The sequence below is a fragment of the Gopherus flavomarginatus genome, chromosome 4 (assembly GCF_025201925.1).
Source record: "Gopherus flavomarginatus isolate rGopFla2 chromosome 4, rGopFla2.mat.asm, whole genome shotgun sequence".
Classification (NCBI taxonomy): Eukaryota; Metazoa; Chordata; order Testudines; family Testudinidae; genus Gopherus; species Gopherus flavomarginatus.
The window spans coordinates 150,992,117-151,018,499 of NC_066620.1; the positions used below are offsets into that span (position 1 = coordinate 150,992,117).

Below are 26,383 nucleotides of genomic sequence, written 5' to 3' on the forward strand. Positions count from 1 at the left end.
TCTCCCCCACAGGACTGGAAAGCCGCCACTCTTCTATTCTGATACCTTGAAAACTGCTGTGTTCTTCAAATGTTGGCCTTTAAAGAAGAAATTTTAAACTGGTAATATAGCTCCTGGAAGGAACTGCCCATCTTCCCCTCCTCCCCTTGAGACATTATGAAAATGTAAAATGTTTAAAAACATGACTCCATGTCTCTTACCATTAGTAGCCTCTGCTCCTTCCTTATGGGCTGCAAAAGTCTGAGAATTAAGGATAGTCGCATTCCTGGAATGCTGAAAAGTATCAAAATTGTGGCCTTCCACAGCAAAGTTATGTTATGTGGGGGGATTTCTTGCCTCACTCCAAAGGAGAAAAATGTATAATGCTACACTTGTCTTTGAATGGCAGGACCTCTGGTTCCCAAGAAGGAAACCAGTCTGCTGACCAGCAGGAGCAGCACCCCAGAGACAGCCGAGGCAGACAGAGAAGGACCTTAGAGGAGCTGCTCATTGGAGTGGACAGGAGGAATCAGGAACAACTGAAGTTTCTCAGGACATGGGAGGATCAGATTCTTCAGCAGAAAGAGGTACTGATAATTGGTTCATGGAGCAGGAGGCACACTTTAGGAATGGGAGCACATCCATAGGGAGCAACAGCATTCCCTTATGGAGAGGCTGATAGACCTAGTGGCCAAATGTGTTCAGGGTGCATCTTCTGCCATGGCCACTATACCTGTCTATGTACTGTTGCCGCCACAACCAGCTCCTCCTTTGGCTACCACCCAGCGTGCTGCTCAGGCAGAGGACTCCTCCCTCTTGTGTTACTGGAAGGAGCCTGCAGGACTTCTGAGACCACACTCTCCACTGGAAAACCTCTGGCAGGGGAACCCTCCTGAGCATCCAGGAAGGGAACAAAGAGCCTGCAGGAATCTCTGAAGCCCACCAAGTGCCCAGCCTCCAAACATACACAGGAGACATGCCAGTTTGTTCCCAAGAACAATTTTCCCCAGTTGTTCCCTGCTTGTCAGGGGAGGAGGAGGGCAAGGAGACAGGTGCAGAGACATTAACGTTTTCCCATTGTACATGGTTTTAGTCCCATTATGTTTTATTGGTTTCCATTTCCTTTTAAAAATATTTCTATTACCCATTCTATAGTATTTTGAATCAATGTTATAATTTCCTTGACACATGTGTGGACCCCGCTTCCTAAGTATGATGAGCATACAATGTTTTCAGGTTTGAGACTGGGCCCCACAATTTACAGCACATGAACTGGAAAGGTGTAACTGTCTGGTGCCATCATACTGCAAACACTTTTCTGTCCACCCCCTGCCCCACTTTCAGATTAAGAAATATCTGAAGTCCAAAGGGTCCACAGGAAGGATGTGGAAAATGTGTTGTTAAGTGCTTAAGGAAAGCACTGCTAGTTGTAAAAGCAGCAGAACTCAGAGCACAGAGCTGGGCTAGATAAACATTTTTATGGCTTAGGTCACAGGCTTAAAAATGAAACACAATTTAAGTAACAACACAGGCCTCTGCCACTATCCAATGATTAAATGCCCCCTTTCCCCATCTTGATCCATTTTAACATTGGGATTAATGCTCCATGACAACCGTTCTTTAAAAAAAATGTTGATAAGTTCATTAAGAGATTGAGCACTCCTGATAACAGGTCTGTAAACAAGCGTGAACATTTAAGACAACAGCATTGCACATGACAGCATTACAACTGGGCTGCCACCCTCCACAGCACAAACCCAGCCCTAAGCTGATAACCCAGTGGAGGTACCTGTTATAATTGCCTGCAATGGGTGAATAGTCACAGGAATGAATGTCTAATGGCCATCAACTACAGGGAAACAAAAACCCACACAAAGTTATGAAGCCCCACTAGTATGTGCCAATGGTCCCTCCTGTTTTTTCCAGCAGCTATACAGGGTGTGAAGCTGTCCCTTGGCACAGGCAGATGTCATCCTCTGTTTCCCTGCTGTGCCAAGATGTGTGCACATCTGGCATCCCTGATTCCCTTGCCCATTGGGAACCAGGACTAGTATGCATGTGTGTGGGATCCAGCTGCCTGTACAGAGTTTGTAAACCAGACTTGCCCTGTGCCCACTCGGGAGGGAAGCACTCCCCTTCATCTTCACAAACATGGCTACGTTGGTGCTGGAGGTTTGGTGCAAGCTTCTCACGCAGCTCCATAAAGGTCTGTTTCCTCATTTGGCAATTCTGAATCCCAGATCATCCCATTGTTTCCAAAACAATGTAATCGAACCACACTGTGCTGGTTCTCCTGTCTCAGAAAGGATGGATAAGCCATTGGCATACTGTAGCAATACTGGCATTCACTGTATCTGTTCCATGGGAGTCAAACTGGATTGTCATTGACCCTCAAGGTCAGCCATCTTTGTCATGTTAGAAAGTTCTGCCCAAAGTCCATCTGGCATCTCGCCACTCACCCACTCCACAGCATAAACATTTGTCCTGCACTAAGGAGCAGGAGTAGAACCACATCCTCATTCCATTGATGCATGTCTTCCACCCAGTTTGGCAGGAGAGAATGGTGAGCAGGAACCACCGCTGGGAAATGCGTGAAGGGCTGGGATAGTACCAACAATTTGCAGCAAAGCAGTTCCTAGAGTGTCTCCTTATGATGAGTAGAATCCTGTGATACCTCCGATGAAATGGTAATGCTAACGTTGCTTAACAACTGCGGCAGTGTGGATGTGTGTATATATGTGAACACAGTGTTGTATCCCTATCCAGCACAGTATATGGCTATAGGGAACATGCGCAAGCATGTACAGGGTCTAGTAACCAAGTATGCACACCTAAGACTGGTTTAACTGTGAGCTGCTTTTTAGCTGGCAACACAATAATCACCAAACCCGCAATGATATATATCTAACAGCTATAAAATAAATACAGATTTCACCCACATTCTTTACAATTAGGAACAAGTTTAACTAAAGGTAAATAAGCCATGCTTAAAATTTAAATAAGAGTCCACATAGCGTTTTGGAATTTTGTCTCAGTAAAAGCCAAGTCAAGCTATGCTAGTGTAAGGATATCTCTATGCTACAGAGACTATACTGGCATAGCTATATTGCCACAGCATTTTTGGCATAACTCTGTAGCATAGAACAACCTACACCAACAGAAGGGGTTTTTCCATTGAAATACCACCTCCCTGAATGATGGTAGCCAAATTGATGGAAACATTCTTCCATTGACATAGTGGCAGCGACACCAGGGGATAGGTTGGCATAGCTGTTTCAGTTAGGGGAGTGTTTTTTTAATACCCTGACTGACATAGCTATGTTGATCTAACTTTTAAGTGTAGACTGTGCCTAACTTGAGTAAGTAATCCCTCAAGTGTAGCTCTGTAAGATGCTGAAGTCACTGGGAGATGAAGACACTCAGAGCCCTGTTAGGTCAGGTTTATAAGAAGCTATTACTAAAGCAGTGTTTCCCAAAGTGCAGGGTTGTACCCCATTGGTACAGTGATTGGTGGGACTTGAATCTAGACCTGCAAGGCTACCAGGCAACCAACATCCTCACAATACTATCTGGCAGCAGCTATAGCCTGCTTACACTCGGTGACCCACAATGCACAGAGGTTTAATGCCACTGTAGTAGTAGTATTTTATGTTTGTATTTTTTAAAAACCAAACCAAATCAAACCAAGTTATTTTAAACCTACAAAACAAGAGTTTTACAAACCAGGAGTGTTGATTTAGGTCCTTAAAACTCACATATTTGCACAATATGTTTACACACAGCTGTACATAGCTTACATTTGTATACATTTGGGGGCAGTTAAGTTCCAGTAGAAACCCCTTATGTTCTTTTAGCGAATTTGACAAAATTGTTCATAGTCAGATGATTTAAATCAGATTGTCTCTTTGCCTGGCTTATTTTCAGACATTCCTTTGGAAAAGGGCCCATTTTTCCTTCAGAATGGCTGCAAAGAAACCAAGAATTCTTTCTATAACACTTTTTCTTTTGAACATTTTTACCATGTTCAACTGCTTAATTCCCTCCAGCCGCTGCAGAGTTAACTTCTCACTCTCTTTCCTTAAATCACTTGCTTATTTTCCAAAATGACAACTCCATCAGCCCAGATATCACCATTCCAAGTATTGTCCCAGGGATCTGAATTCCCCATGCTTGTACTTACTACTTTCCTTACTCCTGTCACTTAAGCCCCTCAGGGCTCCCAACCTGTTTTCCAATCTCTTTATCTATTGCCTGCCTGTTTGTCTGGGCCTGATCCTGCTTTACTTGCTGTTGCCATACTGGCAGCATTTTAGAAAATAGTTGTCCCATTGCTAATGTTGATAAGGATGCACTGATGGGCTTTCCCAATTCTTGTATTTTAGCTGTGGTGTGGACATAGACTAATGCTTGTTCAGTCCATGGGCTATGCCCAAAATTTTGCAAAATTTTCTGAAAAGGAGTAGTTTCCTGTATGAATGGTACTTTTTTCTGCTTTTCTTGAGCTTTGTCCTTAGGGGACTCTCTTCACCTGAACATATTTTCCTTATGAATCTCGTTTACCTTTTTAACTTTTCCGTGCCAATGCATGTGCTAGGACTTACACAACAACAACAAAAAAAGTCTGTACCCACTAAAACCTCTGACTGACAGAGTGGGGGAGGGGAGGGAATGCTAATCCCCTTACATTTTGGGCTCGATCCTGCTATGACCGAGGGTATATTCATCTATGCAATTTTGCCCCTGACAGATGGGTGGGAGCGAGGACTCTAATCCTCTCCCTTGGGCCCAGTAGCTCTAAGACTAGGGGTGTATATACCTAGATCGTTTGTACAAACAGTTTACATATATATTTATCTGTATAGTTTTCCCCAACAGATGGGTAGGAGCATCGAGGACTCTAATCCTCTCCCTATTGTTTGGTATCTTGACGACCAGGGGTGTGCACACCTGAATGATGGATCACTTTAAATGTATGGTATACCTTTTAGCAGTATTTAGCAGTATTTTCAACAATCATGGTGCATGTCTTCCCCTTTTCACAATTCTCCACCAAAAATGTTATGCTTATAAGAAGCACAAGGGATATTTTTCAGGGGAAAAGGCAATACGCCTCATTTATTGGAAATACAACAATTAGAATATGCATTCAATCACACACACAGTCTCTCTCTCTCTCTCTCTCTCTCTGTCCCGCCAGTCGATGTTATAGTTACCAGTTCAAAGTCCGGATCAGTCTAGTGGCCAGCTACGTTGATCATGTGTAGGTAGGAGCCGGGTTCTGTCGGCTGCGACACAATGCTCTGGGGAAGTCTTGGAAGGATGAACCCAAAGTTTTATGGCAAGACACTCTGTTTATATAGTGATTTTCCTTCATTGGGACGAATGACTTTTGCACCATCATACTGTAATCAATTGTCATTTGACAAGTGCTTGTTTTCTAACATTTGTTTTTAATTTTTAATTTTTTTTTTTATTACGTTTTTTAGGGAGTTATCCCATACTGGTTTTGATCACATCTTTAGAATTGTCAATCTGCCCTCCTCTGACATCTCAATAAGGGCGTGTTGCAATCTCCTGGCGCCCTTCCATCTGTCCTCGGTTCCTCCCTAGAACATCTGGTCTGGTGATGGCCTTCACACTCATCTTCTAACACACACATTCCTCATTCACACACAAAACAGGATTGATTTACAAGAAGCATTTGAACTGAAACATCAAATTGCAACGCAGGAAAAAACAATCATTGGCTTCCTTTACTTATTTTAAAATGCTAAACCTACAATAAAGTGGTGACCCTAAAGGTCTGTTATTGCCTTGAAATCAGCTTCAGACACAGATTCTGACTGATGCATCTTTACCAATGGCCCATTAGGCCATTCCTTTCTGCTTTCAGAAAGGGTGGCTGGCAGGATATGATCAAATCATACATCAATACATTTAATACATACTACACAAGATTTTTTATCCTTCTTTCTAAATTATACAAAATACAAACATAAAATCCTCCTACTACACCACAGGGTGTTCTGCCTTGAGTGATCTGACTGATAGTGGTCTTAGTGATCCCTAAATGGCTCCTTGTCCTTATATACGCCCATGAGAGCATATCAGGAAGTGTCCAGGCCACAATGTGGATCCCTAGCTAGCTTTCACGACTGCCTGCCTCTCTGGACTTGAATGCCTGGTACTGATCTTGACTCTGACTTGGATTCTGACTCCCAAATGTCCTCTGGAACTCTAGTGTAAGCAGAGTCAAGATGAGCTCTACCCTGACATCTGGTGGTGAATTGTGGGAAATGTGGAAAGAATTTCAAAAAGTGTGAATTCTCAGATATTTGCATGGGCACGCTCAGCATAGCCCAATGCAGCCTGGGATGGTTATTTTGACAGCTCTGGGATCCTGAATTTCTTTGTTATTGGGGCAGGATAAATAAAGTGTTGCCACCTGATTGTGTGAATGAGGAACTCATAGACTCATAGACTCATAGGTCAGAAGGGACCAATATGATCATCTAGTCTGACCTCCTGCACAAGGCAGGCCACAGAACCCTACCCATCCACTTTTATAACAACCCCTAACCCAGGACTGAGTTATTGAAATCCTCAAAATTGGTTTGAAGACCTCAAGCTGCAGAGAATCCACCAGCAAGCGACCCATGCCCCACGCTGCAGGGGAAGGCGAAAAACCTCCAGGGCCCCTGCCAATCCGCCCTGGAGGAAAATTCCTTCCTGACCCCAAATATGGCGATCAGCTAAACCCTGAGCATGTGGGCAAGAGTCACCAGCCAGCACCCAAGAAGGAATTCTCTGCAGTAACTCAGTTCCCATCCCATCCAACATCTCCCCGCAGACCATTGAGCAGACTTATCTGGTGATAATCCAAGATCAATTGCCCAAATTAAACTATCCTATCATAACATCCCCTCCATATACGTATCAAGCTTAGTCTTAAAGCCAGATAAGTCTTTTGCCCCCACTACTTCCCTCGGAAGGCTGTTCCAGAACTTCACTCCCCTAATGGTTAGAAACCTTTGTCTAATTTCAAGTCTAAACTTCCTAATATCCAGTTTGTACCCATTCGTCCTCGTGCCTATATTAGTACTAAACTTAAATAATTCCTCTCCCTCCCTAACGTTAACCCCCCTGATATATTTATATAGAGCAAGCATATCCCCCCGCAGCCTTCTTTTGGCCAGGCTAAACAAGCCAAGCTCTTTGAGTCTCCTTTCATAAGGCAGGTTTTCCATTCCTCGGATCATCCTAGTAGCCCGTCTCTGGACCTGTTCCAGTTTGAATTCATCCTTCTTGAACATGAGACACCAGAACTGCACACAATATTCCAGATGGGGTCTCACCAGCGCCTTATATAACGGTACTAACACCTCCTTATCCTTGCTGGAAATACCTCGCCTGATGCATCCTAAAATCGCATTTGCTTTTTTAACAGCCGTATCACATTGGCGGCTCATAGTCATCCTGCTATCAACCAATACCCCAAGGTCCTTCTCCTCCTCTGTCGCTTCCAACTGATGCGTCCCCAACGTATATCTAAAATTCTTATTATTAATCCCTAAGTGCATGACCTTGCACTTTTCACTATTGTATTTCATCCTATTACTATTACTCCAGTTTACAAGGTGGTCCAGATCTTCCTGAATAGTATCCCTGTCCTTCTCCGTGTTAGCAATACCCCCCAGCTTTGTGTCATCCGCAAACTTTATTAGCACATTCCCGCTCTTTGTGCCAAGGTCAGTAATAAAAAGGTTAAATAAGATCGGTCCCAAAACCGATCCTTGAGGGACTCCACTAGTGACCTCCTTCCAGCCTGACAGTTCACCCTTCAATACGACCCGCTGGAGTCTCCCCTTTAACCAGTTCCTTATCCACCTTACAACTTTCATATTCATCCCCATCTTTTCCAATTTAACTAACAGTTCCCCATGTGGAACCGTGTCAAACGCCTTACTGAAATCGAGGTAAATTATATCTACTGCATTTCCTTTATCTAAGTAGTCCGTCACCTTCTCAAAGAAGGAGATCAGATTGGTTTGGCACGATCTACCTTTAGTAAATCCATGTTGCAATTCGTCCCAATTACCATTGACCTCTATGTCCTTAACTACTTTCTCCCTTAAAATTTTTTCCAAGACCTTACATACTACAGATGTCAAGCTAACAGGCCTATAATTACCCGGATCACTTTTATTCCCTTTCTTAAAAATAGGAACTACGTTAGCAATCCTCCAATCGTACGGCACAACCCCCGAGTTTATCGATTGCTTAAAAATTCTCGCTAACGGGCTCTCAATTTCATGCGCCAGTTCCTTTAATATCCTCAGATGGAGATTGTCCGGGCCCTCCGATTTTGTCCCATTAAGCTGTTCAAGTTTGGCCTCTACCTCAGTTGCGGTAATATCCACCTCCATATCCACATTCCCGTTTATCATCCCTCCATCATCGCTAAACTCCTCACTAGTCTTATTAAAAACTGAGGCAAAGTACTTGTTTAGATATTGGGCCATGCCTAGGTTATCCTTAACCTCCATTCCACCCTCAGTGTATAGTGGCTCCACTTCTTCTTTCTTTGTTTTCTTCTTATTTATGTGGCTGTAGAACCTTTTACTATTGGTTTTGATTCCCTTTGCAAGGTCCAGTTCAATGCGGCTTTTAGCCTTCCTCACTTTATCCCTACATGTTCTGACCTCACCAAGGTAGCTTCCCTTACTGATCCTGCCTTTCTTCCACTCCCTGTAAGCTTTCTGCTTTTTCCTAATTCCCTCTCTGAGTTGCTTGCTCATCCAGCTTGGCCTACAACTCCTGCCCATGGTTTTTTTCCCCTTTCTTGGGATGCAGGCTTCCGACAATTTCCGCAGCTGCGACTTAAAGTAATTCCAGGCCTCCTCCGCATTTAAATCCACAAGTTCCTCCGTCCAATCCACTTCCCTAACTAATTTCCTTAACTGTTTAAAATTAGCCCTCGAGAAGTCGAAAACCCTAATCCCAGATCTACATTTGTTTATCCTTCCATCTAGTTTGAACTGAATCAGCTCATGATCACTCGAACCAAGGTTGTCCACTACCACCATTTCTTCTACAAGGTCCTCACTGCTCACCAAAACCAGATCTAAAATGGCATCCCCTCTCGTAGGTACTTCAACTACTTGATGAAGAAATCCATCCGCTATCACATCCAGAAAAATCTGACCCCTATTATTCTTGCAAGCACTCATCCTCCAGTCTATATCCGGGAAGTTGAAGTCTCCCATAATCACACATTTCCCCTTTGTGTTTACTTCATTAAAGACATTAAAGAGGTCTCTATCCATATCCAAATCAGATCCCGGCGGTCTATAGCACACCCAAAGCACTATCTCATGGGAAGCTCTAGTTGCTTTTTTACCCAGTGTGATTTTTGCCCAGACAGACTCTGTCTTATCCATTCCATCGCTTCTTATTTCATTACAGTTAATCTCATCATTGATGTACAAGGCTACTCCACCACCTTTGCCTTTGTTCCTGTCTTTTCTAAACAGCACATAGCCTTCAATACCTGTACTCCAGTCATGAGTACTATTCCACCAGGTTTCTGTTATCCCTATAATATCTGGTTTCACTTCCTGCACCAGTAGCTCCAGTTCCTCCATCTTGTTACCTAGGCTCCTCGCATTAGTGTACAGACATTTTAATTTTTGGCGTTTGGCGTCAGTGACATTCTTTCCCCCATTGTGCACAGACCATCTACCACCAGCATCACCCGTTACTCTGGTTTCTACTATTCCTCCTTGGATCAATTCTTTGGTCCGCAAGGGTATCCCCTCTCACTTTGTTTACTTCCCTCTCCAGGTTATATTCCGGCGTGGAGATCTCCTGAACATCTCCCAACCATCTCCCCCAACTTCCTAGTTTAAAGCTCTCTTGATGAGGTCGGCGAGCCTCCATCCTAGAATTCTATTTCCCTCCTTACTTAGATGAAGTCCATCCTGAGCGAACAGTTGTCTATCCGTAAACGCTTCCCAATGACCGTACATCCCAAAGCCCTCCTTATAACACCAATGCTTGAGCCATCTGTTGATCGCCATAATCTTGTCACTCCTTCGTCGCCCTGCTCTAGGAACCGGCAGAATCCACTGAAGATCACCTGAGCCTCGATTTCTTTGAGCATCTTCCTCAGTCTGGCATAGTCCTCCTTGATACAGTCCAGCGAGTAACTAGCCGTATCATTCGTTCCCACATGAACGACAATCAACGGATTCTTTCCCGCTCCCGCTAGGATCCTATTCAGCCTCAGGTCCACATCCTGTATCTTAGCCCCTGGCAGACAGCACACCCTTCTGTTCTCCCGATCAGGTCTAGTTACAGGCCTGTCTATTCTTCTCAGTAAAGAGTCTCCAATCACGTAGACTTGCCTTTTCCTGGTGACAGTGTGATTCTCCGGTCTATCCCCCACACCAGCTGGCCGCAAGTCCTCTCGATTTGTATTCGCCCTTACAATCCTCCTAGGGCTCATACTTGGTGTCGCCTCCATCGACTCCTCCCCTCCTTCTGCAGGACTAGCTGCTCGTCTCTTTTTCCTTGCCCTCTCTCCTTCAGCAGCCTGCTGTGCTCCATCTTCATTTTCTAACTCAGCAAACCTGTTCCTGAGTTCTATTTCTCCATCGCTGGCCCGTCTTTTCCTCTGCCTGGTTCTCCTAGTCACATGCTTCCACCGTCCACTTTCCTCACCCAGCAGCCCCTCCTCAGAGTTCTTTGGTCCTGCTTCTATCCGCTCGTCTGAGCTTGTCCCCTGTGCCTCATCATGTCTGTGTTCCATCATCTGCTCAAACCCCCTTCTAAACTCAGCCAGAGTTTCCACCTGCATCTCCAGTCCTCTTATCTTTTCTTCCAGCAGCTCTATCAGGCGGCACTTCATGCAGACAAAACTCCTTTCAGGTGCCCCCTCCAGGACCATGTACATGCCACAGCTACCGCATCCGGTCATCCTCAGTGTGTCTCTACCTGCTGCCTCTGCTCAATCATACCCTTCCAACTCTGTGCCTGGCAATCCACGCCTCACACCGCACCACAGGCCACCAACAAGCACTGGGCTGCTGGCAGACCCCTGCCCCTTCCCTTGTCTGACTTCCTGGTTTCTCTGCCTTGGTCTCCCCTGTAACCTCACTCTGGAAACTCCCACTGAAACTCCCCTGTTAGCAGCTCTGTTTGCTGGCTCCTGTGCCGCTGCCTGAGTGCCTGGCTCCTTATACAGGACCCCTAATCAGGTAAGCCCCGCCCCCAACTCAGGGCTCAGCCTCGCTCCCAGCACACGGCCCCTAGCAGCCTGCACACACACACACTCACACACAAAATCCACAAGACAATCCACAAACTACAAAAACCTGCTCCTCCAACAGAACTCCCACTGAAACTCCCCTGTTAGCAGCTCTGTTTGCTGGCTTCTGTTTGCTGGCTCCTATGAGACTGCTTTATGACAGAGATGTCTCAATATAACTTAAGTGACACTTGCTAAACAAAGGACATGGGTTCCAATACCCAGTGAATTGAGAGAGGTTGGGGAGTGGCGTGTGTACCTGATGGGATGCCCCCCCCCCCCCGAGGGCCTGGAACACCAATTGCAGAGCCTCCTCTCTCCACTGTAAAAGAGTAGAGCTAATTTTGATTCCATTAGGAGTTCATCTAGAGACTGCTGAGCTGAGTTCATGTTGGGCCAATGGTGCACCAACACCAGGGCTCCACTACTAAGAGCTGAAATCACTGAGTGCTGTGTTAACTAATGGGGGAGCCTGAAGACCTATTGTTAAGCGGCTGGCAGAGCGGAGCAGTTTGCAACATGTTGGAGCAGCCCATGGAACAGTGAGTGGAGTGAAGTGGTTTGCAGAGATGGCTGGAGGAGCGGCACAGCTGGTGTAGTGGAGCTGGTCGTGGTGAAGGCTGCAGCAGAACTCCACGGAGAGGCGGAGCAGTTGGCCCTGGCCCACGTAAGGACTCCCCCCCATTTCCACCCAGGCTGGGGGGGTAAAACTCTGCAGATAAACTTTTGAATTCTGGGGTGGCACTGACCAGAGACTTGCGGGTTGTTGGACTTTGGGGTGATTGGGCTTAAGACCCTAAGGGGGAAGGACATTGCCAAATGTACTTGGAGGTGGGTTTTTGCTTATGGTTTGTGTTATAATCCTGTTTGTGGTGTTTCTCCAATGGGATGCCACATTGTTTTCTTCCTTTGTTAAAAGAATTTTGCTACACTCAGACTTCGTGCTTGCGAGAGGGGAAGTATTGCCTCCTAGAGGTGCCCAGGGGGGTGTGGTATGTAAGTGTCCCAGGTCACTGTGTGGGGGCTCGAGCCAGTTATGCTTTGTGTTATTGAAATGGAACCCCTGGATACTGAACCTAGCCCTTGTTGCTGCCAACTCAGAGGGACAGAAGGGTTACACTAGCGAGGACCCTGATCCCTGGTATGGACCCTCAGCCTGATACCTGACTCTGTATCTAGCTTTGACTCTTGGCTTAACTCCTGATTCTGGCTTGACTCTTGACCCTGATACTAGCTCTGACCCCTGACTTCAGTTCTGGAATCCAAAGCTCCTGCCACTAATCTTTCCTACCTTCACTCAGGATTCCGACAAGGGGCTGTGTGTGAAGATCTTGCCAAGAGGGGTCTATCAGTTGTCCAGAGTTTTAACTTCTCCTTTTTTAAAAAAAGTAAATCTCTAGCTGTTATATATGCAAAGAAAATATTGACAATGTGGCCCAAGTGTAACTGATGAAGCAATATCTTAATGAGCCCAAGTTCTTAGTTAGCCTGAAACAATAGCTCTGAGTGTTAACTTTCCCAGTCATTTCAATGGGTGCTGGCTCAGGTCAAAGGATGACACATTAAATGTCTTGCATAATGACAGGTTTCAGAGTAGTAGCCGTGTTAGTCTGTATCCGCAAAAATAGTAGGAGTACTTGTGGCACCTTAGAGACTAACAAAAAAGCTTATGCTACAATAAATTTGTTAGTCTCTAAGGTGCCACAAGTACTCCTGTTCTTTTTACATTAAATGTCAGCATTATTATCTATTGTGCTGCTTATCAAAGCACATAAGAAAGGAGGAAAAGAGGGTTGTGAAGGACTAGCTGGAGGTGGGAAAGGTGTGCCTGTTTGGTTTCCTTTTCCTGATGGAAGCGAAGCTTTCAAAAGTTTAGGAACCCTGTGCTATGCAAAGGCAAGTTTGTGTGCAGAATTCTGTGAGGTTTCTGTAAAATATATAAATGCCTTTCTGAGGTGTGTTAACTGCTTGGTGCGAATTCCCCCAATTTAACAGTAGTTTGCCTCTCTCCTTAGCACCCTAGCAAAGCTTCCATTATTCAAAGAAACAGTTTTCTTTTCAAAATGTTTAATGATAAGGGGTCCAATTGAGGGCATTAGTCGATAGAAGCCGATGGAGTTGTATGTGTTTAGTCTAAAGTTTATTTGCTTGTGTCTATAATTCACCTCTGCTTTTCCACACAATATCTATAATTCTTAAATTGTTTCTTGCCCCTACAACATACAAAAAAAGAAAGCTGAATCCTATGCAAAATACTCTTCTTTCCATATTTTAAAAATGAATTGAATAAATGCACAAATACAGTTTAAAGGCACACTTGGGCAAAGACTGTTCCATTTACATCTGATACATTTGTTAAATAATCACTAACTCACCCACAACATTTGTAGTTTAATCAATGGTTGATAGTCGTAGAAAGCTACGTGAACTATCAAGTCCAGTAACAAGAATCAACCTTCTATGTTCTTTTATGGATGATATGCACCTACCAACGATTTTGATGTTGTTGTTTTCATCTAGAAGAAAATTCTCAATTTTCAGGTCCCTAAGCAAATCAAGACAGAAAGCAAACTTTAAGATGTATATTGAAACTTAACACTTATATTCTAATTCTTAGCAGACTTTTTTAACAAAAATTTCATTACAATAAAGATAGTACCATACAGCTCAGAATGTACAATTATAACAGGGTCCTGCAGTTTTCAGTTAGTGGAATGGAAACTTTCATTAAATTACTGAATATCTTACTGAATATTTTTAATGAATACTCATTTTAGAAATCATCCATTCTGTTAATATCTTTGGGTTAAGTCAGTACCATTTCATTATTATTTTGCATACTATAGTGGTACACTATTTATTAAATGGCTACATAGTAATTCTTCGGTGCTTCAAAACTTCAAGGAAAATATCTAAAATATAGTTATTGATTTTCCTGTTGCATTACTTCAGTTTCAAGACAAAGGCAAGTATTTTTATTTTTGTCTTTTTTATCTTTGCAAAGATATACTTTGAGTATAAAGCACTCAGATTTGCACTTCAAGTTTATAGAGAATTGAGTGTATTTTTTCTGTTGCATTAAAGAGGTGATTATATTGCAGTTGCTTTCAGTGTGAGTAATTTAATTGTGTTCAGGCAGTATAAAAGAAAGGAGGTAAATTGAGATCTGCCTTGCATATGAAGGAGAACAGTCGGGTCAAAGAAGGACAGAGAATAGCGACACTGTAGATGGAACCGTCCTTGCAATGATGTTCACTTAGACAGGATCAGCAAAAATCAACTCCTTATAGCAAACAGTGATGACTAGGTCAAAATTATAGAGGAGATACTATAAATTGGCTTAGCTGAACATGTGTTTATTATGGGAATATTTGATATCCTGACAAAATAATTAAGAACTATAACCTGGCTTCTGCTTTGATGATGTCAAATGGCTAGTAAGTTTCCCCGAAAGGGCAGCTGAGGCTTTTTGCTAGCACAGGGGAATCCTCAGCTGATATAATCTTGATATTGGGATCATATCCAGAACCTCTTATGTTCCTATGATCCCTGCTAGCATAACAAACCTTTGGACGCCATTGTAAGCTGGTGTATTTTAGAGCAGTACTAGGGCTGTCCTAAAGTATGCTGGGGTCAGGGATGGCAGAAGTGGGATGGAGAACAAGCAGCTCCTTTGAAACTCCTCTCCTCAGTTGCAACCAGCACTTACTGGAGGCAGCTAAGGACTCATTCAGCCCTATAGCCCTGTCTTGCAGAGCTTAAAATGTAAGGTGAGACAAGACGTAAGGAGGGATGGAGACTGTGAGGAGGGTATGGGGAAGAGTGGTGAATTAACAATCAAAATAACAATCAAAATAGGGAAAAGGATTCCTGATGACCAATATTCCTTATTTTAATACTAGAAGTGGTCAAGAAATGGACCAGTGTTTAGCTAAATATACCACAAACTCAATAAAAAATGTTATTTGTTTCAAGGTATGTTACAGAGTTAAGTCAAGTGTGTCCTAGTGCCATTCCTAGGCAAAACCATTGATAGCCAAGCTCCAACATGTAACGTGCTAATGTCATGACTACTTTGCAGTCAAGCTTAAAACCAGGATATAGCATGGAGGTGGCCTTAGAAGCACTAAAAGATGACCTTGTAGCAATAGGGTGAAAAGTTTGTGCTAACTGACGAATTTTCTGTTTTGTCATTAACAATCTATCTATAAGTATATCCTGAAGTGAGCTCATATTCGGTGGAACCGATTCAAGCTGCGGAGTTGCAACCCAGATTGGTATGTATTGCCTTTCTGTACCATGCAGCTCTCTCTTTGATTAATTAACATCTTTTATTAAAAATGAGCTGCACTGTTTGAGTTCTCAAGCAATAATCTAAATCGAACCCATCTAACTCTATGTTGGTGGACACTAAAGAAAAACCCTAAAATAGATTAGCTAGGAACCCAGAAAGGCAGTGAGGTCAGACTGGGATAGTCAGTGAGGCTTCTGTTAGGGCACATTGCTGCTTATAATACCTAAGCCATGATTTTATTTCATAATTTTGTTCAGTTAATTCTTTATTTTTGTGAGTAAAAAGATTAGTACAAAGCAACTGATACAGGCAGATATGTACAGTTGGATTACAAGAAAGCAGAACACACCACGCAAAGCACTTGTAAGAGAGTTAATGTACTACCTGCTAGATGGATATTTAATGCTGTTTGGTGGCTATTGTTAAGTTACTATAAGTTTGATTAAGTGCGAGGGTGGCTAGAGCTTTATATGTGGATGTCTTTATTGTTGTTTAAAGCTATAATAAATTACAAATTATTTACAGAAATACAGAAAGTGTGAAAGATCACTGTGCAAGGGAGTTAGGAGGCATAATGCACCCTCTTAGTCCATTGTGCCCTCCTCACACCCCATGATTCACAGCCTGGGGTAGGAGAGCAGCCTCCATAGAGTGGCTACCCCTACATGAAAGTAGATGCACATATGTAAGCCTTGACTTTGATTCCACAACTCACCAATGAGCTCTGCCAGGCCAGCATGGAAAAGTAAACAATCTGTCACTGGTCTAGAGCAATGGTCCACTGCTTGCTCTCTGGAGCAAGTGGAGAACAAGAAAATTAATTGTGACTCTGAGTTGCAATTTGTTCCCTGGTCTGCCCTGCGGACAACACAATAATCTACTGCCCCTTACTCAGGTCAGATTAAGTCACAATGGATCTCACCACAACTAAACCAGTATTTAAAGTAACAAATATATTGATTTATTTTTATTTGGTATGATAACACTTTGACCCAAATTAATTCCAAAATAACCAAAATAACCAAACTTTCAGGTTAGTTCCCTAACCTACATTATGAAATTTGTCCTCTACCCTGGCCCTGGATTTCTCCACTCATCCTAAAGACCATAAACATCATAAACACTTTATTAGAAAGGATTGAAAAGTGGAGGTAGGGGTTGTTTGAAAATATTGAGATGAAAAATTGAAAAATGTTGATCTCTGGAGTTGACATTATCATTATCATTAGGGCAGGTGAAATAAATAATTTCCATAAAGAAAAATGCTACCCATTCTGGAATTACTGATTTTGTCACTTTTGAAAGAGGTGAAAGAACCCTACCTGTGGACAATCCCATGGCGATGCAAATGTTCAACTGCAGACATGATCTGCCTGGTATAGTCCCTTACTTCCCTTTCTTCCAGTTTCTTTTTGTCACAGATTCTGTCCATGAGGTCTCCACCTAGGCATAGTTCCATCACTATGTAATAGAAGTTTTCAGTCTCCAATGTCTCATATAGTTGAACAATATTAGGATGCTTAATCATCTGGTGTATCCGGGGCTCTCGCTTCATATTTTTTAAAACGTAGGATTCCTGCTTGGCTTTTTTCTTGTCAATGACTTTTATGGCTACCTAAATTATAGAATATATGCAAATTGGCAATATCCATTTCAGCTTTGAGCAACATAGATCTATTTTCAAAATGCTTGGGGAATAAGTTTAATTTAGTGAACTCCTGATTATTTAGACTGATCTTGACAATTTGATGGTGCAGAGAGGATGAATTTCCAGAGTGAAGCATAAGCTTCCTGTCTCCCCCAAGGGTCACAAGCTGCCATCTGATATCCAAATCATATCTATATCTGTATCTCTGTACAGCCCACTGATTACAGTAAGTAAGGTGCGCAAGGAAAGCACACCTAAAGACAAAAAATAAATATGTTCCTTTAAATGATTTGTGTACTGGAAGGTGGCCAATTTGTTCTTTTTCTAACATGCTCCCTTAGGCCCTGATCCAAAACCCACCAAAGGCAAAGGAAAGACTCCATTTGGCATTAGTGGCCTTTGATCAGGCTCTTTAGAATAAACAGAATAAAACTAAATGTCATAAATAAAGATCATGTGTTATTTAGAGCCATTCGAAAAATAAAGTTGACAACAAATACAAATTTAGTAGTACATCATACAGCTCCATAAAGAAGACGTGTGGCACATATTTTTGTATTTTAGCTGGGGAAAATATATATTAGCTAACTACATCCTGTCATCTAAGATATTGCTGTTGCAGTGGGTAATTTTTCTATAAGCATTTCTCCCTAGCTTTAAGGATCAGATACAGGATACTGACTCAGGGAGGATTATTGGAGAAAATAAATTTGAGGTTGTAATTATGCCACTATTTTTTTCCTCTTTCAACAGATGATGGCTTTGCTGTCAGAAATAGCTCAATGTTCAGTTACATCTACATGAAAACAATGATACAAATTTACATTCACGTGTATGACTGGCTTTTAAGTGAACAGTAAACTCCATTTCTGAAGCCAGACAGGTTCAGTTTTAAGGCTTAGGGTGGTAGTTCACTGAATGACTGGTTTGTGGGATTAAAAACAATCATCTGAATTCCTCCTACATACAATGCAGTGAGATTAGTGGCAATTATTAGTTAAATTTACTCCATTATGAGTTTACCTTCTCCCCTGTGGGGATGTGTAGTCCCTCCATCACCTTGGCAAAGGAGCCTCTGTTGATCATTTTGCCCACCAGGTAAGTCCCAACTTGTTTGGTGTGAGGGAAATTCTTTCCAGGCTTTTGGGGCATCTTGCTAAAACAAGAAGGTATCTGCACATCCCTGTTGTTTTTCTCGAATTCTGGTAATGTCCCATCCAGGTTGCTGGTATCTGTTGTTATGCCATTCAAAGTTGCTTTGATTGCTGCAGGCATCCTTGGGAGGGTCAGATTTACTGACCCCACTCTCTAAACAGTGCTTCTTTCCAGGTGTAGCCTGTGATTAATTACAAAGATGAGCATTAAATCTGTACATCTCAGGATGCAAGCACCATCCCATTGACCTTCCAGTATCTAATCCTTTCCCTTAGAAACTTCCTTTTCATCACTGATCTCTACCCCCCAGGCATTCAGATCTACTCAAGCAGAACCGAGATGCAGATTATTAACCTAACCTGATACATGATGTCAATTAATGCCCCAGCGCTGCCAGCTCTGATGACACACAATCCCAGCATTCGCGTGGAATAAACCACCCCCTTTCACATGGAACGAGACTGCAACCAAATGGCCAGTGCACGGGCAGGTAACACCAATCAGCTAAATGGGACTGCAACCTTCTTTGTCTGTTTTTCAAAGACAAGAGCATAGCTGCTCATTGTAAAAACATCTCGTTAGTTTGCATTTAGAGAGAGTTAATGAAACTGAAGCTGGTAGTAAATGTCTAAATAGATCTCTTGCATCATCATCTTTAAGTCACAGAATCTTAGCTTGCATGTGGATTTTATCTTCAGGAGCCATTTTACATTTCCTGTCACATTATTACAAAATTAGCTGTTGCAAAATATCCCCCATTAATTTATCAGGAGTGTTTTCCTCTTTACAGAGAGGATTTCTAAATGTTATTTAGGAAAAAAAAATTGCCTGTTTTTAAATGAATGTAAAGACTATTTTGTTTGTGTTTTGTGACTCACATACTTCAGAAAGGGGCTGGGCACTAGTCCCCAAACTGGGTGAAAGAGAGGGGATGAAAACTAATGAAAACCTAGGGCCTACAAACAATTAACTCCATGCATGTGAATAGTCCCATTGACTTTAATGGGGCAACAGTTGCACAAAATGAAGCATGTGTGTAACTGTTTGCAGGATCAGGACCTAGGTCAGCCATAAACAAAAGACATCTTGTTCAAATGGCCATCAAAAAGGTAGTTCAGATAATTTAATGTAGGCCACACTTGAATTTTTGATGAATCCTCTCCTTGTCACCCAGTTGAAATGTCAAGTACTGTTCTCTTCCTCTGACTCCCAATCACTCCCATCATTAACCAAAAGATAAGCTGCAGCTGAGCTGAGCAAATTCTAGATTTTCATAAACTATTTCAATTTTGTTTTCTGATGATTGTCACTTGCTATGCTGGGTAGTTGATATGCTGACTAAGGCTGTATTTCTGCTCCCCACAGAGATTCAGAACCAGAGAAAACTGAATCTTCTAGACAAACTAGAGGATGGGATTAATAGAGTTGAGAAATGCTTCCTGATTAGTGCTTAGTAAGGGCTGTGCCTCTTTCCCTGCTATCCATTCCTTTGTTACTGGCTTTCCCATTGAAAATCAAGACAGAAGAGGTAACATATATTAAAAACAAAAACAAAGAGAGGAACCACAGCATGAAACAGAGCCCATATTTCTGGCACTTTTCAGAAGAAAGGCAAAAACCTCTTAAAAATATAACCAACCTTAAAACATGATCACTGGCTAAGCTAATTATTGCTATTGTTGGGGAAAGGCCCAACTTGACACCTCGAAAAATCTTGAAGTAGAAAAACTACCAAATATATTTTAAAGTAAATTTTTGGCATAGTGGAGAATTAAAAAAGGGTAAAAAGTAAGTATGTCTCTGTGTTGGGGAGTATATTCCTAGTCTTGAGTCTTGAGCCAGTTGAAGCTGAAACCTTGTATGAGAAGGCAGTTAAAGCCAATGCTAGTAGTGTCCATGTTCACCGTTATTTCTATTACATTCAGTGTGAATTTAGCAGCAAAGGGAGGAATTTGTTTGGCACATCACAGCTACCATACTGGATTTTCTTGTGTGATGTAGGAAAGTCTGTGGGCATATTTGAAGGTTTTATGGTCTTGAATGAAGCTGAAGAAAATTACTCCTGGTTGCTCTTTCTGTCATTGCAGGATGGTTTCCTAACTGCTTTAAAAGCTGTGCCGTACTACAGAAATTATCCTTTGATTGTTGCGTATTATAAAACATACAGGATGGGGTTTTCGAAAGTGCCTGAGTGACTTCGGAACACAAGCCCTATTGAAAGTCAATGGGACTTGTTCTCCTGTGTCACCTGGGCACTTCTGAAAATCTCACCCACTCCCTTTTGTGTGGTTCCCACTAACCACTGCTCCCATTGCCCTTTGCTTCAAGGAATGTCTGTGGGGAGCATGGAGCAGCATTCATATTGTGCTCCCTGTCAGTACCAAGCCTGGGCCAGGGAAGTTAATAATCCAAGCAGCGGATCAAATTCAGTGAAGGATCCTAGTCACGTGCTACCCAAGGCACATTGCGCACATGCTAAGAAGAAGGAATGTCTGTGAAATGCACACTGCTGTATGTCAGTTCCTTTGCTGGCTGAGCTAATGAAGTTGCTTCCTTCACTCACAAGCTAGGCCTGCAGGTTGTAAACTGTTCACATTTACACATGTTTTAGTTTAGCTGATGGTGGTGCATGAACACAGCCACATATGCTCCAATAGTTGTTTTAAGACTAAAAGCTTTTGAAGTTTCATACTGAGAAGTGGAGATTTCCTCCTCAGAAGGAAATCCAAGATGGTGGCCTTAATGTGGTGAAGGGAGCAAACAAATTTAAAAAAATACTGTTTGAACTACCGGGTAGGAAATGTAGGACAATGTCACATTCAATATTGTAATAATTCTCGGGGTCTGGAACTACATCAATCTCATGCTTCCTAATGTACCTAAGGCATGTCTTTATTACACTAAAACACCTGCCATGCTGTATGTTATTTCCAACTTCTTATACAGCTTTTGGCAGCCATAGACTTTATTTTAGAAGTCACTGTATGTACAGGTTCAGCAGATTTTCTGCAGGATTTACTTACTGCAATGTGTTTAAGGAGCTGCGAAGGCATAGAGGTCCAGTGCCTGATTCTTCTCTAGCACTGCTGTAAATCAGGAGTAACTGTTGAGATCGATGCAGTTAGAGTAGAATCAGGCCCATGGTATTTTATTTATGCCATGTCTTATCCATGTATAAACAACTAACTGCTCTGTTCCATTGTGGGAACAGTGGAGATAGAAACCTATGGGGGTATTTTTTTCTGGTTAGTGAGCTGATCCAACTCCCACTGAAGTGAATGGGGGTGTTTCCAGTAACTTGAAAGGGAGTTGGATCAGGCTTTAAAGGAGCATAATGAGTTTGTTCTCTCTGATGTTATATTAAATATTAACTTGCATGTGAATAATTATAATACAAAAAAGCCTCTTGCAAACCTTCATTTTTACTCTCACAACGCATACCATTGCTAGACTCGTGACCAATCCTATAGTGATTTCTTAGATTAGCCTTTAAATCGAAAGGATGAACAGATTTACCTTGCTGAAGTCTTTGCCTTGTTGCAATATTGCGTGAGTTTAGCGTATTTGTTATTGGTTCCCTCCAGGCATCTGTGTGTCAGATTATTTTCCAGTTTGAAACTAATATTGCACTGTTTGTTAATCCCCAACAACCTTCTGTGACTATTTTAGATTGAATTGATAGAAGTTGGACTTGTGTTCACCATGTGTGTCTTTGTGGAAGGATCCACTTTATTGCTCAAGTATGAATAGAGTTGGTGACTTGTGTTCTGCACCAGCTGTTCCATTTTTCAAAGTAGAAAGTTTGACTGTCTCTTCTCAAGGCATAATGAAGGTTGTGTCAATTCCTAAATGTTCCCTAGTATCTGAGGCAGGTCCGTAGGCAGACAAATGCCAAAGGCCTGGAAACATTCAGATCAATAATGGACTAAGCTGCCAGATATTCAGCATCAGCATCAGAGGTTTCCAAATAGTCATCTTCTACTTTTTTTCTTTTCGCTATTGCAATGTGTTCTTAACAATTATACATCCAATATATTTCAAATAGACTTCTTCTGAACCTCAGAGTGGCCACAGTCTTGTCTTCACATTGGATTTGTTCTAACAGAAGGTGTTATGGTGACAGCAGTCTTTCTTTTATCTGTGGACTAAGCACAGAAAGAGTAGTAGTCATGCCTCAACAGCATGCATCAATTCTGCCCTGAAGATGTCTCCTGTAGGGAGGGGAAAACAGTTCTGGTTTCAAACACATCCAGTCTTTGGCTTCTGTACTGAGACAGCCAAATGTGCCAGCCAATGAACTGAACACCTGGCTGCTGGAAACTGGCCTGAGACCACCAGCTCATTTCACATAGGCCTTTCATAGATTCTAAGGCAACAAGGGACCACTCTCATCATCTAGTCTGATCTCCTGCTTAACATGAGCCATAGAAATCCCCCGAAATAATTCCTGTTTGAACTAGAGCATCTCTTTTGAAAAAAAACATCCAAGTTTGGGGGGAGGGATAGCTCAGTGGTTTGAGCATTGGCCTGCTAAACCCAGGGTTGTACATTCAATCCTTGAGGGGCCATTTAGGGAACTGGGGTTAAAATTTGTCTGGGGATTGGTCCTGCTTTGAGCAGGGGGTCGGACTAGATGACCTCCTGAGATCCCTTCCAACCCTCATATTCAATGATTTAAAAATTGCCAGTGATAGAGAATCCACCACAACTCTTGGTAAGTTATTCCAATGGTTAACTACCATCACGGTTAAAAACATACACCTTATTTCCTATATGAATTTCTTTAGTTTCAGCCTTTGGACCTTACTATACCTATGTCTCATAGATTGAAGAGACCATTATCAAATATTTGATCAGTATGTAAACTATGATCAAGTCACCCTTTAACCTTCTCTTTATTAAGCTAAGTAGATTGAGCTCCTGGAGTCTCTCACTATAAGAAATATTTACCAATCCTTTTGTCTTTTTGTAGTTCTTCTTCCCCATTTACAATTATGTTTTGAGACTCGTCAGTTAGCCAGTTTTTAATCAATTTATTTTGTTTGCAGTGTTGTTGTAGCTGCAATGGTCCCAGAATATGAGAGAGACAAGGTAGGTAAGGTGTTGTCCTAAAGAAGAGCTCTGTGTAGCTTGAAAGCTTATATCTTCCACCAACAGAAGTTGGTCCTTTAAAAGATGTTAACTCACCTACATTATCTCTCATTTTAATTTTGTATCATTCTAGTTTTTAATCAAAATGTCATGCTGTATCAAGTCAGATGCCTTGCAGAAGTCTTAAATATATTACATGAACACTATTGCATTTATCAACCAATCAGCAGTGTGAATTGCATTTAGATTGGTGATAAAAGTGCAAAGCTCCAAAGCTTATTACCAAACCTCTGAAGCAACAAATTCCCTTCTGTTAATTTAATTTACTTTTTTGTTTAAAAAATTCTCTTACATTTTATGTTTTTAAAATAATAGAGTTCAGTTGATTCATGAATGTTTCCAGGACAAACCCGAGAAGACTTTTTACCTGTTACTACACTGTTAAAAAAGCAGCCAGAAGCAGGACATTTACAAATTACTGTGCTATAGACTCTAGGCTCCCTTGTCATAACTTAAAAATACATTCTACAGCAGTACAGCTTAATATCACCCACACCAGGAAGCCATGCAATTTACAAACTCAAATCCCCCTTCCCCTGCAACAATTGCCCACCCTCACAACTCTCCCACATTTTCAAATGATTGGGAAAAAAGATGAGCTTCACAGTGTATCTCTGAAGGCCATCAGATTCCTGGTGAAATCCTGGCCCCACAGAGGTCACTGAAAGTTTTGCCATTGATTTGAATGGGGCCAGGATTTCTTCCTTGGAGTGTTTCAGACCAAGTGGAGAGGAGTGAATTCCAAAGCCCTCCCAGAGAATGCCCTGCCAGAAGCCTTCTCTCATTCATAGCAACACGGCTCGAGCCCGAGCATCTCTGTTGATCTCCTCTGCCACACCGTGACACAGGGAGAGAGACAAGCTCCAGAGTGGGTAGATCCTAAGATTTAGTGCTTTATAATGGGCTGGTCAAAAATGGGAATTCTTTTCCGCAAACATTTTAGAAGAAAACAAAACATTTGTTTCCTTCAAAAAAAATTTTGTGTAAAAGAATTTTTTGTTTCCTTTGTAACTTTTCCTGAAATCTTGTGATTTTTTTTAGGAGAAATATTTGAAAATAAAATGTTTTGTTTTCCTTCAATTTGAATGGAACCTAAAACTTTTTTTTATTTTGTTGTTTTTCTTGGTTAAAAAGTGATAAAAGGGAGATGAGGGAGGAAACTGAAAAATGTGCATTTAATGTCCATTCAATGCAAATGGAAATAGTTTTTTCATATTGCATATTTTTATGAACATTTTCTTATCCTTCAAAAAGGCATTTTTCATTTGGAAAAAAACCTTTTCGATGGAAGATCATAACCAACAATGTATTCTTCACCCACTAATCCATTGGTCACCAGTGCAGATCACTGGATTAACATGTTTGTGGCCAGACGTTCCACTTACCAAGCAGACTTCCACCTTCTGCACTAGCTTCAATTTCTGGATGGTTTTAAGATTTTTAAACATATCATGCAATGAGAGACCTCACTATACATTCACACAAGGGGGCAGAATTAAGTGTTAGTATGCAGCCTGTGGCATTTCCTGACTTTTGAGTGTATAATTGTGTAATCTTAATACTGTATGAACATTGTGTTTTGTATTTAACATTCAGCTAATTTTATAGCTTCTTTTATTAAGTGGCATGTGTTACAGTGCCTTTACCTGGCAACATGTGACCTCAGCATATAGAATCTCATTATTGAGAATGAAATTAATTGATTGAATCATCTTCTGATGGCACCAACAATGGGTTAGATGTTGGGTAAGTGATGTAGTCACTGTATCATGGCAGAATCATCTGAAGACATTAAGCATGTCCATCCACCAACAAGATGAAAAAGAAGGCAGTCCATAACCGTGTGGCAGGCTGCTTTTTCTTGGGCTGTACTGGGGCAGGGCGGGGAGGTCAAGAAGCCCTAATGGTAAAGATGTTAGTTAAACTGCTTGTGACTACAATGTATCTTGTTATAATGAAGAAGGATCTTTCAGTTCATATGATTGTTCTGATAGGCCTGCAAGACCTGATCTGGATACACTAGGGGATGCAGATCTAAGTTATCTATCTGCCAAGAAATGCACCATTGCTCCAAAGCATAGTCCTGCCCACCTGTTGCCACTGTTCATTAGAAAGAGTGTTGTCTGATGTACTGTCTGAGAGGCTCAGCTATTTCAGAAAAAGGGCTGGCATTTAGCTGCCATTTTTGATGTGGCTTTGAGATTAAATTGTGAAGTAAACTGTCTTGTGTGGCGCAATGCAACCAGGTATCTGCCTTCATGCTGGAGGAGCAATGCCAGTCAGGTCTGGAAGGTTGGGATTGGAGTAGCCCCGGGCACACCAATAATGATATGAAGGGCAGAGTTGATCACTGAGTCCAATTCGCCACAGTGTTGACTGGAGCCCCATCCTGCTGCACAGGATTTGGCAGTGCAATAATTAGGGCATTGGTAGATGTCCATAAGGTTGCAGCCCTAGCTCTCTATGAATTGTTGGCAAGTCTGAGAGGCATGTGGTTCTCAACAGGATTTTAGAATCTTCTTGATATATTGTCAAAAGGACAGACAGTGGTCAAGATTTACTCCCAAATAAGTAGGGTACAGTTTAAAAGCAATTGTTCAGAAGGACTTGCAGCTGTCAATGAGCTCACCGGTTGGCAAGATGGAAACAAGGTGACATCAGCTTAAGTGTGTTCAGTTTAAGTTCGTGTTTCAAAAAGTACTTGGCCAAGGTGTCAAGATCAGATGACAGGCTGGACTCTAGTTTCTCAAGGCTTCTTCTGGCTATTGCTGGGCAGAGGTCATTAGTGTAAATGAATTTAGTTGCTGAGGTGGGAGGCAAGTCAGCTGTATATATATTAAAGAGCATC

The 26,383-nt window shown here is 41.9% G+C and overlaps 1 protein-coding gene across 1 annotated transcript in view; it reads right to left on the reverse strand.

Annotated features, from left to right (window-relative positions):
* The window catches only part of LOC127050095 (serine/threonine-protein kinase MARK2-like), a 65,056-nt gene extending 46,552 nt beyond the window's left edge, over positions 1-18,504 (reverse strand). The window contains exons 1-3 of the mRNA XM_050951626.1: positions 18,253-18,504; positions 16,904-17,196; positions 13,777-13,832 (exon numbers count right to left, since the gene is read on the reverse strand). Coding sequence (XP_050807583.1) covers positions 13,777-13,832; positions 16,904-17,196; positions 18,253-18,504 — 601 coding nt within the window. The remainder of the gene's footprint in view (positions 1-13,776; positions 13,833-16,903; positions 17,197-18,252) is intronic.
* Positions 18,505-26,383: the final 7,879 nt, after the last annotated feature.